We start from the raw sequence: 17,278 nt of genomic DNA, 5'->3' as shown, positions 1-17,278 counted from the left end.
GGCTTACAATGAGTCTGTTATCGGCTATTTAGCCGAGTGCCAAGCTTTTTGGAAAGCCACTGCGTGTGTACCCATGCGTGCAAGCATGTTTGTGTGTGTGTGCGCGTGTGCGCGGCTGTTAAATTAGGGACAATACTTTGTAGGGAGTGTGACTCGGGGTCACATTCCCTGCAGCAAGCTCAGCTATTGCCAACATGATTTAACTAATAGAGGATAAATGTTTAATGCAGTCAGTCAACAAATTAGAGTGTGGGGGGTGGAGATCAACATGCCAGTTTGTTGCCGAAAGGATCAGCAAGACAACTTGTTACAATCAGACTGTGGAGAGAGAAAGGCATGCAACACTGACAACCACGGGATTCATCATGGAGTCACGTACTGTGTGTTGGGGAATATCACAGCAGTGTGTGTTATTGTGTAAATCTAAATACATCTGGTCTAATATTTGAATATCATGCCACTGGTCCTCCCTTTCCTCTCAATCCACCATGACAAGAAATCAGGTTCAACAGTCAAGTGAATATGCTTGACTGACCAAGTTGTCAAGGTGAAAACAATATGTTCACAAACTAAGCATTGCTATTACCACAGTAAGATATGGTCAGTTAGAAGTCAAGTGTATTACTTTACTATGCAGCCTTGGTGTGTCACGAACTACAAATAGAATTTAATCCAAATGTAATTACTGCGAGGAATCCCAATCATCATATTTTGAAATACTGGTCTGATTACATTTGAGTATTAGAACATACTTAGGAAATACTTTTCGTTTTCAGTACACGTGGGAAACGTCTCTGAAAGGCACTTGACATTAAGGTATACTATTCAGGTTATGAGTTGCTGCAGTGGTGGTGGGCTTGAAAATATGCCACCTACTGGTTATTTCCGGGACATCTGAATGAGATGAGCGACACAGTCATATAATCATCTTGAGTTGAATAATTTGTTTCTTTATGTTTTTTCACTTATTGTCAATCGATACTAGGATAATATGAATTAGTTATTTGATTAGTATTTGGAAACCTCAACCAACTTCAAACTATGCTCAGACAAACAGAAGAACGTACTCAACTACTGTTTAACTGGGCTGGCTTGTTAACTTGTTTAAGGCGTTTTATTGCACCAACTCTTTTGTAACAGGCTTGTGATCTGAATAAAGCTGAGTATACTAGATATGAGATGAACAGAAAACAGGGCTATTTGGCTGTAGATACCCATAGTTATGATGTCTGTAAAGAGATGCAGTTGAGCATGAGTATATAATCTCTTATTTGTATCCCCACTGACCCTCAGGCAGGCACAGGCATATTTACGGAAAATCTAGGGTTTTCTTTTCTACATCGTCCTCAAATGTCAAGCCAACCAAAGCATGCACTCAATGTACCATGGTTTTGCTGCATGTTTTTCCATCAGCGAAAGTACGGCTGTTTGTATACATAGATATGGACAAGTCCCAGATCTGTTTGTGCTACATGTTATGACATTGACCATAGGAGTGGGCAAGCCAACACAAACAGATCTGGGATCAGGTTAGTACTGCCAAGACCACCAGATAAAAAAAATAAAACAAGTTTTTTAATTTGTTACTTTACTTCACTTTTCTGCTAACATAACAATAGGAAGAAACATCATTATGATGTCATGATACGTCAGCCAGTTGAGTGTGAAGGCATTTGGGGGACAGAAACATGGGACAACTCTATCTACAGGCCCATGTGACCTCATGGCCAACCCGAGTATCATAGGAGTGGTGAGGCCATTTTCATATTGTTTTAGATACCCACAGACCTCTAGGGCACATAGGCATTCCCTGGTCTTAACCAAGCTATAGTACTTCACCGTGGCCTTATCAATGTAAATGTAAAATGTCCTCTGTCCTGACCTGTCCTGTACGTCACATCATCTCTAGTTCCATAATGGCAAAACAAAGGAAATGTATTTGCATGTTCTGCCTCGATCTGATGTTAGTGTAAAGTAGGCTAATAGGGAAAAAGGAAGCGTATTGGAGCATTAAGATGTCATGATAATACACTGCTGCTCTGATCCTCTCTCCGTAATCTGGGATTAGCTACCAAACGTAAAATCTCTTCTTTCAGGCTCCGCACTGTACACTTGTTGCTCTTACCTCGGGCTCTCAGACCCTGTTCCTGGAGTGCTACCCTCCTGTAGGTTGGACGTGTAGAAGGGAGCTGAGTGGGTCTGATACTGCGATATGTATATGCGCTGATAGTACATATCTTGTCCACTATAATGACTCTTTGTCCTTTGTCCCTGGCAGGCTCCAAGGCTGCAGCCGAGTACACCAACGGCCTGTTTGAGCTGGGCTCCCCGGGCAGCGCGGGACCTCTGCAGGTGCTGCAGCTGGTTGAGGACCTGAGGCTGGCCCTGGAGCTGCAGCCCAGAGAGGAGGAGAGGGACACCCTGAGGGCCCAGGTCCCCAGCAGCACCGCTCACATGCTCATGGACTGGCTTGACATGGACAGGTACTCAGAAAGGGTCTCGGTGAGTAGCAGGAAGCACACCTGGGTCTACGGAAATGCTGTATTTTTCCATTACTTCTGCCAACGATGTCAATTAACCATTACTTATGCCAACCATCTCAAGTAGTTGTTACTTATGCCAACCATATAAAACAACCATTACCTTCACCAACCATCTTTAGCAACCATCGTCATCTTCCTTTGTCTAACAACATATATTTATGTATAGGCTATAAACAGATAATATAGATGAGCATCATTCATTATTTGCTCAGAATGTTATCACAGTTGTTTACAGGCCATCTTGGGTCAGTAGGATGAATAATATTATGTGGAACATTTCAACTTCTTATTTACTTCCAATTGAGGCAGGTTCTCAATTTTCATTTTTTTCTCTCTCTCTTTGTATCACATTGAAGGAGAGAGGGTTGGTTCATTGCAGCAGCAGCTGCTGTGTATGAGTTTTAGACAGACCTACAACTATTCCTGGGTGCTGTTAGATCTTAGCATGGCTGTGTCTGGGACTAAGGCTGGCCATGTTTAAAAGACTCAACGTGTTCCTCAGAGACTCCTAATAGGGCTGAACTCAACTTCCTGCCTTGTCCCCTCTTTCTGCATTACTCACAACCTCTCCACTCTCCCTCTTTCTAATCACCCCTCTTCTTTTCCTCCTACTCTCCACACTCACTTTTTCCCCTCTCTCTACTCACTCCACGTCCCCTCTGTTAGCTCTGTATGTTCTCTGTCTGGTCACCTCAAGCACAGCTGAAGCACTCTGGGGTGTTAGGGGGTAAGTCAATCAATTCTTCATGTGTTCACTGTTCAGCTGGAGCAGCACATCGAGCTCTTAGTCTATAGATTTATTTGGGAATGTCACGCATGTTTCTTAGTTTTTTGTTTTTATTGTTGGCTGTGAATATCATGACCAGGTCTACGAGGGTATGCAGGCACTTTACATATTTGGATCATATTTAGGAAATGACAAGCACATGATGATACTGCTACTGTGAGCCAGGGCTTTGTTCATTGTGGCCGAATGTTGACGTGAATGTTTGACGTTGTTATGGAATACAATGTCTTGTCATTGGCCGAGGCTGCAGTAAACAACCTGTTGCCGGGGCTAAGGGGCCAATGAAAGGCTCTTTTTCCCCCTCTCTCGGAGTCGGAGAGGCTAATGCTTTTTCTATTCAGCAGGGGTCTTACACGCTATACAGTCTCTCTACTGAGACCCCCATCTCTACTGGCCCAGAGCACGATTAAACACACACACTCCTCCATTAAACTAAACACACTGCTCTCTGAGGAACTGATTCCCTCCACAGAGGAAATAGGATCAAGCTCCCTCTGTATGTTATTGGCAGGAAGAAGAGAGACCCTGTGATGCTCGCTATCGCTGACCTGAAGCTATTGTCTGTCGATCGGAGAATGTCAGACAGTAAGACAGGGGTCAAGTCTGGCGCAGAAGAAGCACGAGATTGAAGATTTTGCCTTAAAGGGAAAGTTGTTGCCTTGACTTATACAAGGAGGGATTGTTTGAAAGAGAGATGGGGGGGGGGGGAAAGAGTTATCCTGGTGATTGTCCGACTCAGCAGTCAACATAGCCAGGTGCAGGACAGAGTGCACAGTCAGCCCCTTCAAGCCCTGAAAGCAGTGAGTGTAGCTCTGTAGCAATGGAGTCACTGGAGCACTCCGCTTCCTTGTTGCAGTTCCATAGCAGGGCTGGGAATATGATCAGAGCACATGCACTCAAGATGGATTACCAAATCTGTTTTCTTGTTGAGCCTGACGACGTTTGCATGATTTGCATCCCTCATGATATGTATGCATTCTTGTGCTCCTGGGTGGCGCAGAGGTCAAAAGAACTGCACCGCAGTGCTGAGGCACCATTACAGCCTAGGGTTCGATTCCAAGATTTGTCACATCTGGTCGTGACAGAGAGTTCCATAGGACAGTGCACAATTGGCCGTCTGGGGTACGAGAGGGTTAGGCCGGTGGGGCTTTCCTTGGCTCATCGTGCTCCAGTGACTCCTTGCATCTGGGCTGGGAGCCTGCAAGCTGACTCCGATCGTTAGTCGAACAGTGTTTCCTCTGACACATTGGTGCGGCTGACATCTGGGTTAAGCGAGCAGTGTGATAAGAAGTAGGCGCCCAGGCGGGTCATGTTTTGGGGGACGCATGACTCGACCTTTGCCTCTCCCAAGCCAATTCAGTAGTTGTAGAGATTAGCCATACCACCCTGAACACGCCAGTTCAAAGTCAGGCCTGGTTAGTACTGGGACGATAGACCGCCTGGGAATACCAGGTGCCATAAGTTCCAAAAAATATAAAAAATGACAAAAATATATATATGCATTCTTGGCTGTCGTTGAGCCATACCTGTGGTTCAGGAGAGGACATATCATGTGGGTCGTTCCACAAAATGAGTGCCTTTTGAGTCCCTTTGATATTTAAAAGGCCCAGTGCAATCAAAAACATGATTTTTCTATATATAGTTTTTTATATATAATTCCAAAATATGAGGTTGAAATAATACTGTGAAATTGTGAAAATTATGATAATGCTCTTTTAATGTGAAACTTGAAACTTCAGAAATTGAGTTTTGGCCTGCCTGGTGACATCGCTAGGTGGTAAATTAGTGAATAGACCAATAAGAAAGACAGTTCCAAACCTCTGCCAATAACAGCTAGTTTTCTGTTTTCCTCACTCAGACTACTCCCAGACAGTCCTAGCATAGCAAAGCTTGAGAAATTCCTCTTGCTAAGAAGCTTTTTCTGTTTCTTTTTTTTACCATTTTGATTGAAAACAATCATGTTAAATTGTTACACAGAATGATTTGACATTGAGATAAAAAAAAAAACTGCTGCAAGTAGAAACTGGGCACAAATATTGAATTGTATAAGCATATTATAATAAATTAAAGGCCTTTTAATATAGACCACATAGAAACTACTACTCTGGTGGTAAAGTGGTGCCATCAACTCAGTATTGAGAGAAATAAATGATATACTCACAGGAAGGTGTGACTCTCCTCTCTGTAACTAGAACAACAGTAGTTTCTTTGATAACTGTATTTGTCCCGCAATTACATTTTGAGCAACGGTAATTTGGTCGTGCTTATTAGAATGCACCACTCCTCCATGCGCACAGTAGGGAGAGAGAGTGGCTCGCTCACACAGCAGCCGACAGTGAAACAGGGACAGGCAGATACTTTCATATGGTACATTTTTGGTCAATTGCACAATGCAGTTTGAATAAATCATAAATACAAATTGCACTGCCAAGTCAAAGGGTCGCAAATGCGAGTGTTTTGGTCACAGTTTTGAGCCCTGTTGTAAAAGCCCTAGTTATTGTGTTGCTTTGACAGTCATTTCTGAAGATAAGTATTTATTTCCTGTGATTAGTGATTCATTTTTAAGGTTAAAAAAACTAACGATCATCAGGTTGCTAATGGTCTGGTACTCAGGGCTCTATCGTCCCTCTAACCACTCTGACATCAATGCAAAATGCAATAGAAAATCACATCAAACACTTATCCATCAGAATAGCATGGTCCTTTAAAAACTCACCTCACGTTGATGATCAATTTGAAGAATTGATTGTGCAGTTATACAAAACGTAGCCTACTGCACATTACCCATAGCAGAAAAACATAAAACAAAACTGATTTAAGATGTCTTCGGTGCATAATTGGTCTAGCCGATACTCCAAAATTAAACACATTTTAGTAATCGCCTTTGAGTGTGGACTGTATTATTATGCATACTGGGTGGACTGGTTACCTTATGCAAAATGTCTATCCATGATTCTGGAAGAGAGCCCTAGGCGATGCTGATGGTTCATTGATTGTGCAGGCCTGCTTACAGGTAGCCTATAATTATAGTGAATTTGTATTGCATTCTGAATAGCCTAGTAATAGGGATTTTTAAAAATATTTTCATAATTAATTGGGTGGCACATTAACTTTAGCTACACAGAATTTCTCACCACCATGCATTTCCATCTCCTCCTCTCTCCCCTTTATTCCTTTCTCGAGCAGGCAGAAGGGCTGTCAACTGTTTAGTGAAATGTATTTTGTTGCGAAAACATATTACTAACGAATTAAGCACGGGGTAGCTCCAGGTTTAGGGTTGGAGAGCCCATGGTATACAGAGTTTGGGTGGAATATCACCTGTCGCACAGCGAGAGCAATCTCCTCAAATAGTGGTTGATGCATGGAGTGAAATAAGTGTTCTTATATTTATTTCGCAGCTGCTCATATTAAGCACAGCTCAGCTATAAAATCGAAGTAGCCTGTCAGGCATCATTGAAAAATGGACCGGCCTCCATTCGCTATTTGAGTGCATACAGATTACATGTATTTTTCCCCTGCCCCTGTTCCTGCCCATTGATAATGGGCCATTCTAAATCCAAGCTAATTTGACATATTAGTAAAGATTCAAATGAGAATAGTCTGATGGGTGAAGATATGATCACTTGATGAGAGAACAGCTGTGCAGCCTGAGGCTGCTTGAGTGTGAAAAACTGTTGAGTGTGAAAAACCCAGCAGCATTGCAGTTCTTGACACACTCAAACCAGTGCACCTGGCATCTACTACCATACCCCGTTCAAAGGCACTTAAATCTTTTGTCTTGCCCATTTACCCTCTGAATGGCCCACATACACAAGCCATGTCTCAATTGTCTCGTCTTAAAAATCCTTCTTTAACCTGTCTCCTCCCCTTCATCCTCACTTATTGAAGTGTATTTAACATGCAACATCAATAAGGGATCATAACTTTCACCTGGATTCACCTGTTCAGTCTATGTCATGGAAAGAGCAGGTGTTCCTAATGAATGGTACACTCTGTGTATATTTCCACATTATGAGGTTGGAATAATACTGTTAAATTATGATAAGGCCCTTTTAGTGTAAGAACTGTCTGAAAAGACAGACTGAAATTTTTGCCTGTTTTGGTGGGATGGAGTTTTGGCCTGCCTGGTGATAACAGCAAGGGGTACATTTGTTAATGAACCAATGAGAACGAGAGTTCAAATAATCTCTGTCAATAACACCAAGTTTCAGTTTTCCCCTCCCCACTCAGATCAGGAGGGACTGGTGCACTTCACAAAATAGATGGCTTCATGAGGAGGAAAATTATGTGGATATATTGAAGCAACATCTCAAGACATCAGTCAGGAAGTTAAAGCTTGGTCGGAAAATGGGTCTTCCAAATGGACAATGACCCCAAGCATACTTCCATAGTTGTGGCAAAATGGCTAAGGGCAATAAAGTCAAGGTATTGGAGTGGCCATCACAAAGCCCTGACCTCAATCCTATAGATATTTATGGGCAGAACTGAAAAAGCACGTGCAAGCAAGGAGGCCTTCAAACCTGACTCAGTTACACCAGCTCTGTCGGGAGGAATGGGCCACAATTCACCCAACTTATTGTGGGAAGCTTGTGGAAGGCTACCCGATATGTTTGACCCAAGTTAAACAATTTAAAGGCAATGCTACCAAATACTAATTGAATGTATGTATACTGCTGACCCACTGGGAATGTGACGAAAGAAATACAAGCAGAAATAAATCATTCTCTCCACTAGTATTCTGACATTTTCACATTTTTTAAATAAAGTGGTGATCCTAACTGACCTAAGGCAGGGAATTTTTACTAGGATTAAATGTCATGAATTGTCAAAAACTGAGTTTAAATATATTTGGCTAATGTGTATGTAAACTTCTGACTTCAACTGTGCATACATACTGTATACGCCTACAGTAGAAACAACATCAATATATTCAGAAAATAAGGAACTTACTTTGATAGGAACGCACACATGTCCAATGTTATTATTTCTAAGAAAAACAAAAAGGAAGGCAATGTAAGTGGCAGCCAGAAAATGTTCTAATTCGTGCCAGACTGCGCGACTGTCTGCAGACTTGATCTGCGTAAACATTAGTGAAGCGCATGGGCTCTCCTCGGAGAGAGAAGTTTGTCCGGCTCAGTAAAGCCTCAAACATAAATTGTCCGCAATGCTGAAATGGGCAACTTCTATGTGAATTAATGAGGAGGCAGAACACACCTTAATTCAAACAGTTGTTAGAAAATGCAACTTGTTAAATAATTTGACATTTACAAATTGAAACAGCTTATAGATAATTAGCAGGAAGCGCGTGTTAACTGTACTGTTGCGTTATAATCACATTTTGGAGCAGAGTGCATTCTGTACATAAAATAACTCAATCTGGCGCGACCGTTAAAATATTTGGAACTCACACATGAAAAGGTTAACAGAGGGTCTAGCACGATTTTTCCTATTTGTCTTGCCTCTTTAGTCCAGGGTGCATTGTATGGTGCCGTTGCCAGAGATATTATAGAAAGGTGGTAGGAATCCTACAAATGCAGGAACGTATAACACCCTACCCAGCAGAATGTCGACCAATCGTGTTCACGATTCCAAAGCAATACGATATTACAGATAGCTAGTTAATTATCTCACATATCGGAAAAGGAGTGTAATGTTGTACTTCTTGTTGACAACATTTGTGCTAACGTTGGATTTTTGAGCTAGCTCCGAATAGACTCCCATTCTCTCCTTGAAAGAGAGCACTCCAAGTCCCAGAATCGCCCAGAATGCACCACGTGACCCAATAACGTAGCATGGGCAACGTTTCCCATCTCCTCCAAAGTATATCTGCCATTGCAAATGTTAGGCACGTCGATCTGCTGGTGGAGCATGGTGAGATTGTAGACTCCTAAATTGATAGCGCAGTTTGTTTAGGCGATTTTACAACTAACTAAATCAAATCAAATGTATTTATATAGCCCTTCGTACATCAGCTGATATCTCAAAATGCTGTACAGAAACCCAGCCTAAAACCCCAAACAGCAAGCAATGCAGGTGTAGAAGCACGGTGGCTAGGAAAAACTCCCTAGAAAGGCCAAAACCTAGGAAGAAACCTAGAGAGGAACCAGGCTATAAGGGGTTGCCAGTCCTCTTCTGGCTGTGCCGGGTGGAGATTATAACAGAACATGGCCAAGATGTTCAAACTACAACTAAGACAAAACAAATTATACCACAAAAAGTATTATTTTGTATCACATCCGACCGTGATTGGGAGTTCCATAGGGCGGCGGACAATTGGCCCAGCGTTTCTAAACACAGAAATAAATGTTTTGGCCTTTACAAATATTATTTTGGCCTTTATTCAGATTACAATCGCTCACTTTTTAAAAATGAAATAACCTCCAAAATATTGTTATATACAGTGGGGCAAAAAAGTATTTAGTCAGCCACCAATTGTGCAAGTTCTCCCACTTAAAAATATGAGAGAGGCCTGTAATTTTCATCATAGGTACACTTCAACTGTGACAGACAAAAGGAGAGAAAAAAATCCAGAAAATCACATTGTAGGATTTTTAATGAATTTATTGGCAAATTATGTTGGAATATAAGTATTTGGTCACCTACAAACAAGCAAGATTTCTGGCTTTCACAGACCTGTAACTTCTTCTTTAAGAGGCTCCTCTGTCCTCCACTCGTTACCTGTATTAATGGCACCTGTTTGAACTTGTTATCAGTATAAAAGACACCTGTCCACAACCTCAAACAGTCACACTCCAAACTCCACTATGGCCAAGACCAAAGAGCTGTCAAAGGACACCAGAAAAAAATGTGTAGACCTGCACCAGGCTGGGAAGACTGAATCTGCAATAGGTAAGCAGCTTGGTTTGAAGAAATGAACTGTGGGAGCAATTATTAGGAAATGGAAGACATACAAGACCACTGATAATCTCCCTCGATCTGGGGCTCCACGCAAGATCTCACCCCGTGGGGTCAAAATGATCACAAGAACGGTGAGCAAAAATCCCAGAACCACACGGGGGGACCTAGTGAATGACCTGCAGAGAGCTGGAACCAAAGTAACAAAGCCTACCATCAGTAACACACTATGCCGCCAGGGACTCAAATCCTGCAGTGCCAGACGTGTCCCCCTGCTTAAGCCAGTACATGTCCAGGCCCGTCTGAAGTTTGCTAGAGAGCATTTGAATGATCCAGAAGAAGATTGGGAGAATGTCATATGGTCAGACGAAACCAAAATATAACTTTTTGGTAAAAACTCAACTCGTCGTGTTTGGAGGACAAAGAATACTGAGTTACTGTGAAGCATGGGGGTGGAAACATCATGCTTTGGGGCTGTTTTTCTGCAAAGGGACCAGTATGACTGATCCGTGTAAAGGAAAGAATGAATGGGGCCATGTATTGTGAGATTTTGAGTGAAAACCTCCTTCCTTCAGCAAGGGCAATAAAGATGAAACGTGGCTGGGTCTTTCAGCATGACAATGATCCCAAACACACCGCCCGGGCAACGAAGGAGTGGCTTCGTAAGAAGCATTTCAAGGTCCTGGAGTGGCCTAGCCAGTCTCCAGATCTCAACCCCATAGAAAATCTTTGGTGAGAGTTGAAAGTCCGTGTTGCCCAGCAACAGCCCCAAAACATCACTGCTCTAGAGGAGATCTGCATGGAGGAATGGGCCAAAATTCCAGCAACAGTGTGTGAAAATCTTGTGAAGACTTACCATCAATTACCTCATATTTTGATAATTGACACTTTTTTTGGTCACGTGTGTTATTTCATAGTTTTGATGTCTTCACTATTATTTGACAGTAGAATATAGTAAACAATATATAGTAAACATTTTGAAAAACCCTTGAATGAGTAGGTGTGTCCCAACTTTTGACTGGTACTGTACTTTGATAGTAACACACACATGTCCAAAGTAATTATTAGTAAGGAAAACAACAATGAAGGCAATGCAAATGCCAGCTGGAAAATGCACCAGGGGGAAAACGTTTGGGCAGGTTTGGTCCTGACTGGAGATGCGCAAATGTCTCGATTCTTAAACTGGGGAAACACTGGGAGAGTGCTTGGACTTTCATCGAAGAGAGTAGTTTGTCCAGCTCATCTAGTTGATCCTCACCTCTTATTAGCCTAGCATGCCTAGCCTGACAAGCAAAACTGGTGCTCCAACAAAACAAGATAATTAGGGATGTGCATGTTTCCATTTCAAGACGATTCATTACGTACAGTATCTAGATACATGGGCTCTGACACAATACAGGTGCGATACGTTTTAGTTTGAAAAGTTTGCAATGTAGCCTATGAGTTTTGACCCCCCACTTTGGTTCTGAAATCACCATCACCCACTGATTAACTTGTAATTTTTGCAGATGATGTGTTTGAGCTTGTAATATATCAATATTTATCGTTTACAAATGAGATATGACATAGCCAATGAATACATAGCACAACTTTGGATTTCACCCCCATCTCAAAGTCAAATGGTTTTGACCGTTTAGAAGTTTTTACGGAGTGATCTTCTCCTCTCCCTACGGACATGCAGTTTACCTCGCAAAAGTGATCCCTGTCCTCGTTAAGACATTATCAACTTTACCTTGTGTATCTAAAAATTACCATATACTGTACACTGATTGTTTAAAGCAAAACTACCAAAACTATTGCTGATGCGGAACCATGAACAATCAAAATAAAATCTATTGAAAGCCCCGTTCAGCAGCTATAGCCAGATGAGAGTTCTGTCAATGGTAGCTTAATTTTATTCCGGTAAAACACCATTTTCAACAGCGCATAGATAACTAATCTAGCAAATTACATATGTTGTCACTCAACTAATAAAGCCTAATATTACGCAAGCCATTTTAGAATTTGAATGCTAACGGTGCCAGATGTGCAAGATCAGGAACAGGCTGCCTACCTTTCGTTGCTCAGCGCACAAAGCTGAGTACAGTGCGCAAAGCTGGGCGCAATGTGCAGTTTGACTAGGCTACTGATATTGCCTGGGGTTGTTCGGCATGCAAACTTACTTGTAGATCGATGACTGTCAACACAGTTATTTGCAGTTCAATGAAGCAGAGGACGCATCAGTTGTCACAAAAGATTAGGTATTTTCGGAAAGTAGAAATAATGTAATATGAGCAAAACATTTTTGTGAACTGGCGATTCGTAACGTTTGAATAGATTTTTTGGACCTGCTACAATTGGATTGGTTTGGGGTCCACGGCCCAATGCACTTGTATCTTAAACATTTGAATCGGGGACCGATGCGTATCAGTGAATCGTTACATCTGTCCCACCCTGACCTGAGATATCTCTGTTTTTGTAATTCTATGTTGGCCTGATATGGTTCCCAATCAGAGACATCTGTTTATCGTTGTCTCTGATTGGGGATCATATTTAGGTAGCCATTTCCCTTTGGTGTTTGTGGGATTGTGTCTATGTGTAGTTAGTTACCTGTCAGCACTCGTTTGTATAGCTTCACGGTTCGGTTTGTTATTTTGTTAGTTTGTTCAGTGTTCATTCTTTAAATAAATAAGAATGTACGCATACCACGCTGCGCCTTGGTCTCCTTCATACGACGAACGTGACAACATCCCTAATAATGAGCTGTTCAAAAGACTTAGTATCCTATTCGAATGTGTTAGTATCTCGTTTGAACGACTAAGTAAAAGTAAAAAAAAATTCTAGTATAAATGTTTTCTTTTTTACTAAGTCGCTCAAATGAGACACTAAGTCATTCGAAAAAGATAATTCCAACAGTCTACTTTCTTTTTTTTTTTGCCTTGGGCTTTAGGGCTTCCATAGAAAGACTATTAAAATAAGATGAAATAAAAAGTTACACTATTCAAAAAGCACCTACATAGTGGAATGACCCATGTGCAAATGTCTCTGATGCCCCATCCATCCCTGTGACTAAGGGAGAAAAGAGAGGAGAGAAGGAGTGATCTGGACAATGGTAACAAAACTGTAGGGTGTTAAGACATAGGATCACAAAATACATTAAAGGCAACGTGCATCACAACCACACTGTGCTCTAAGTCTAATTCACTTTTTTACTTACTTTACTCAGTCAAGCTCTGCAATGAGCACCATCTGTCTGACACCGAGTTTACAAACAGTCTGAGTCTGAGCCTCACTGGCTGTAACCCATGATTAATTACACTCTGCGAAGAAGAGACAAGTTGCAGCATTCCCTACATACATGTCACCCCCCCCCCCCCCCCCCCCTGTGTTTTTCTGTCTCTGACTGTGCTCTTTGAAGTGTGTACATGAATACTGTCAGAGGCAGCCAAATGGTTCAGTGAGGAGGGGGATGAGTTTGTTTTAGAGAAAGATCCCATACACAGGAAATGGGGGGTCCAGATAATGATTTCCAGTCGGACCTAAGGCTAATGGTAGGAGGGCTGTTGCTTCATTGCTTAGTCTAAAGAGATAAGGAGAGAGAAGAGAGAGAGGGGTGTGTATGTGTCTTTAATGGTGCTCCCTCTCATCTTAAGCCACAGTCTTGTTCAGTTCAGGCTTGCGTTGTGACTTTAAGTTAATAAGAGGAGAGAAAAAGGGAGGGAGTGACCGTTTAGGAGAGACCATCGAGGAAAGAGTGAGCAAGAGAGGAAAAGAGAGAAGGGGCGATACCGTTGAGGAGAGCAAGGGAATAAGAGAGCGAGAGGAAAATAGAGAGAAGAGAGTTGAGAGTTGGCATGGTCTGTGTCTCGGCTGACAGAGCCTGTTGCTCTCTTTGGGCTGCCTGGGTCCTCAGTCTCAGTCACAGCAGATGTTGAGGTGACTGGCTGCTGCAGCAGACGTCTCTCTCTTTCTCTCTCTATTTCTATTTCTCTCTCGCTCTCTCTCGGCGGAAAGATTTGGACGGTTGTCTCACCACGTCAAGGAGGGGAGTGAGGAGGGGAGCTGTGAGGCTGCAGTCTGGGTAATAAATCCTATCACAACGCAGCGGAGCACCGAGCAGCACATAGAGGGCCAGCTAGAGCCTCTCCTCTCCAGGCTGCAGCTCTCTAGAGCACCACAGCACTAGTCACTCCATTGCCAGGATAAGCAACTCAAGAACCCAAAATAATCTCAGGCAGCAATGGGCCGACAACATGGAAAGTGATATTGACTTTTATAAGCATTTCACTTGGCTTAAAAAGGTGAGTGCATGTGCCTCATATGTTGGCTGTTTTTCTCCGACTTGAGGTATGTTTCTTGAGAAGGTTTTCTCAGTGCCTAGGTTTTTGCAAACTGTAAGAATGAACTGCACAAACATGAGAACGGACCATATCCCCATGAGATTGGTATTCCTATGAGGTGTTGCTGTCCGGTCTGGTAATAGTTTTTCCTGATGCATTTCTACTAGTTTGAATGTGAGTCTAGTTGCGTATCCTGGTGAGCTTATGTGTCATGTTCGCTGGAAACGTGTTATCAGATGAGAGGCATTACAGCACAAACCAGCTGATGTGTGTTTTGCAAACAGAGCCTTGGCGCTGTTGTTCCTCTGTCTCCGCGATGCTATCTTGTGATTATGTGATATCACAGCACTCTGCTGTGTAATCAAAAATGCCATGAAATTGCCATTGACGAAGACTTGAGAAGGTGGGTTTTGTAAGGTGGGTTTTCCCCAAGTAGACATACCAGGGTTTGAAATTAAATATAATGGTAGGACATGTTTTCGCAGGCTTGGCGTGACAGTCAACAGGAGAGTTAATTTAGTGGCTTGTACAAGACAGGTCAGGGTTGTTGTGAGTTATTAGGTAGTGGAATAGTGACTAGGAGTTGTGCCAAGAATGCAGAGCACGTCAAGAGGTGGAACCACTTGACCGCAGCCTAAGTGGGCATCATGCAGCCAAAATAAACCACTCATAACATTATTTTATAGAAAGAAAGGAGTAGTACCTACAAATCAAATCAAATTGTGTTTGTCACATACACATAGTTAGCAGATGTTAATGCGAGTGTAGAGAAATGCTTGTGCTTCTAGTTTCAACAATGCAACAAGTAATCTAACCTAACAATTTCACAACAGTTACCTTATACACACAAGTGTAAAGGGATGAAGAATATGTACATAAAGATATATGAATGAGTGATGGTACCGAACGGCATAGGCAAGATGCAGTAGATGGTATCGAGTACAGTATATATATATATGAGATGAGTTATGTAGGGTATGTAAACATATTAAGTGGCATTGTTAAAGTGGCTAGTGATACATGTAATACATAAAGATGGCAAGATGCAGTAGGTGGTATAGAGTACAGTATATACATATGAGATGAGTAATGTAGGGTATGTAAACATTATATTATGTGGCATTGTTTAAAGTGACTAGTGATACATTTTTTACATGTATGGCAGCAGCCACTGCTGTTTAACAAACTTATGGCCTTGAGATAGAAGCTGTTTTTCAGTCTCTCTGTCCCTGCTTTGATGCACCTGTACTGACCTTGCCTTCTGGATGATAGCGGGGTGAACAGGCAGTGGCTTGGGTGGTTGTTGTCCTTGATGATCTTTATGGCCTTCCTGTGACATCGGGTGGTGTAGGTGTCCTGGAGGGCAGGTAGTTTGCCCCCGGTGATGCGTTGTGCAGACCTCACTACCCTCTGGAGAGCCTTACGGTTGTGGGCGGAGCAGTTGCTGTACCAGGCGGTGATACAGCCCAACAGGATGCTCTCGATTGTCCATCTGTAAAAGTTTGTGAGTGCTTTTAGTGACAAGCCAAATTTCTTCAGCCTCCTGAGGTTGAAGAGGCGCTGCTGCACCTTCTTCACGATGCTGTCTGTGTGGGTGGACCAATTCAGTTTGTCTGTGATGTGTACGCCGAGGAACTTAAAACTTACTACCCTCTCCACTACTGTCCCGTCGATGTGGATAGGGGGGTGCTCCCTCTGCTGTTTCCTGAAGTCCACAATCATCTCCTTTGTTTTGTTGACGTTGAGTGTGAGGTTATTTTCCTGACACCACACTCTGAGAGCCCTCACCTCCTCCCTGTAGGCCGTCTCGTCGTTGTTGGTAATCAAGCCTACCACTGTAGTGTCGTCTGCAAACTTGATGATTGAGTTGGAGGCGTGCATGGCCACGCAGTTGTGGGTGAACAGGGAGTACAGGAGAGGGCTCAGAACGCACCCTTGTGGGGCCCCAGTGTTGAGGATCAGCGGGGTGGAGATGTTGTTTCCACCCTCACCACCTGGGGGCGGCCCGTCAGGACGTCCAGTACCCAGTTGCACAGGGCGGGGTCGAGACCCAGGGTCTCGAGCATGATGACGAGTTTGGAGGGTACTATGGTGTTAAATGCTGAGCTGTAGTCGATGAACAGTATTCTCACATAGGTATTCCTCTTGTCCAGATGGGTTAGGGCCGTGTGCAGTGTGGTTGCGATTGCGGTGTCTGTGGACCTATTGGGGCAGTAAGCAAATTGGAGTGGGTCTAGGGTGTCAGGTCGGGTGGAGGTGATATGGTCCTTGACTAGTCTCTCAAAGCACTTCATGATGACGGAAGTGAGTGCTACGGGGCGGTAGTTGTTTAGCTCAGTTACCTTAGCTTTCTTGGGAACAGGAACAATGGTGGCTCTCTTGAAGCATGTGGGAACATCAGACTGGGATAAGGATTGATTGAATATGTCCGTAAACACACCAGCCAGCTGGTCCGCACATGCTCTGAGGATGCGACTGGGGATGCCGTCTGGGCCTGCAGCCTTGCGAGGGTTAACACGTTTAAATGTTGTACTCACATCGGCTGCAGTGAAGGAGAGCCCGCAGGTTTTGGTAGCGGGCTGTGTCAGTGGCACTGTATTGTCCCCAAAGCGAGCAAAGAAGTTGTTTAGTCTGTCTGGGAGCAAGACATCCTGGTCCGCGACGGGGCTGGTTTTCTTTTTGTAATCCGTGATAGACTGTAGACCCAGTAACTGTGCTGACTGTCCACCGTAAAATTCAAGTGCAACAGAAACATTTGTTAAGGCCATTAAAAG

At 43.0% G+C, this 17,278-nt stretch overlaps 1 protein-coding gene across 48 annotated transcripts in view; it reads left to right on the top strand.

Moving 5' to 3' along the window:
• LOC110523834 (liprin-beta-2) overlaps positions 1-17,278 on the top strand; it is a 113,159-nt gene that overhangs the window by 34,398 nt on the left and 61,483 nt on the right. For 25 of the 48 annotated variants that reach the window (XR_016495377.1, XR_016495375.1, XR_016495374.1 and 22 more), the window contains one exon: positions 2,279-2,502. Coding sequence is in view for 40 of the 48 variants with exons in the window: in XM_090232623.1 (XP_090088749.1) it covers positions 2,279-2,502 (224 nt within the window). In the remaining 8 variants the exon portion in view is untranslated. Of the gene's footprint in view, positions 1-2,278; positions 2,503-13,673; positions 14,466-17,278 lie in introns of those variants that run through there. The other 23 variants (XR_016495385.1, XR_016495384.1, XM_090232736.1 and 20 more) reach the window with 4 other exon arrangements.

This window comes from Oncorhynchus mykiss, chromosome 1 (genome assembly GCF_057628025.1).
Source record: "Oncorhynchus mykiss isolate SJ-2025 chromosome 1, ASM5762802v1, whole genome shotgun sequence".
Taxonomy (NCBI): Eukaryota; Metazoa; Chordata; class Actinopteri; order Salmoniformes; family Salmonidae; genus Oncorhynchus; species Oncorhynchus mykiss.
Note: the sequence above shows the minus strand (reverse complement) of the source record. Positions and strands in the feature narration are given on the sequence as shown.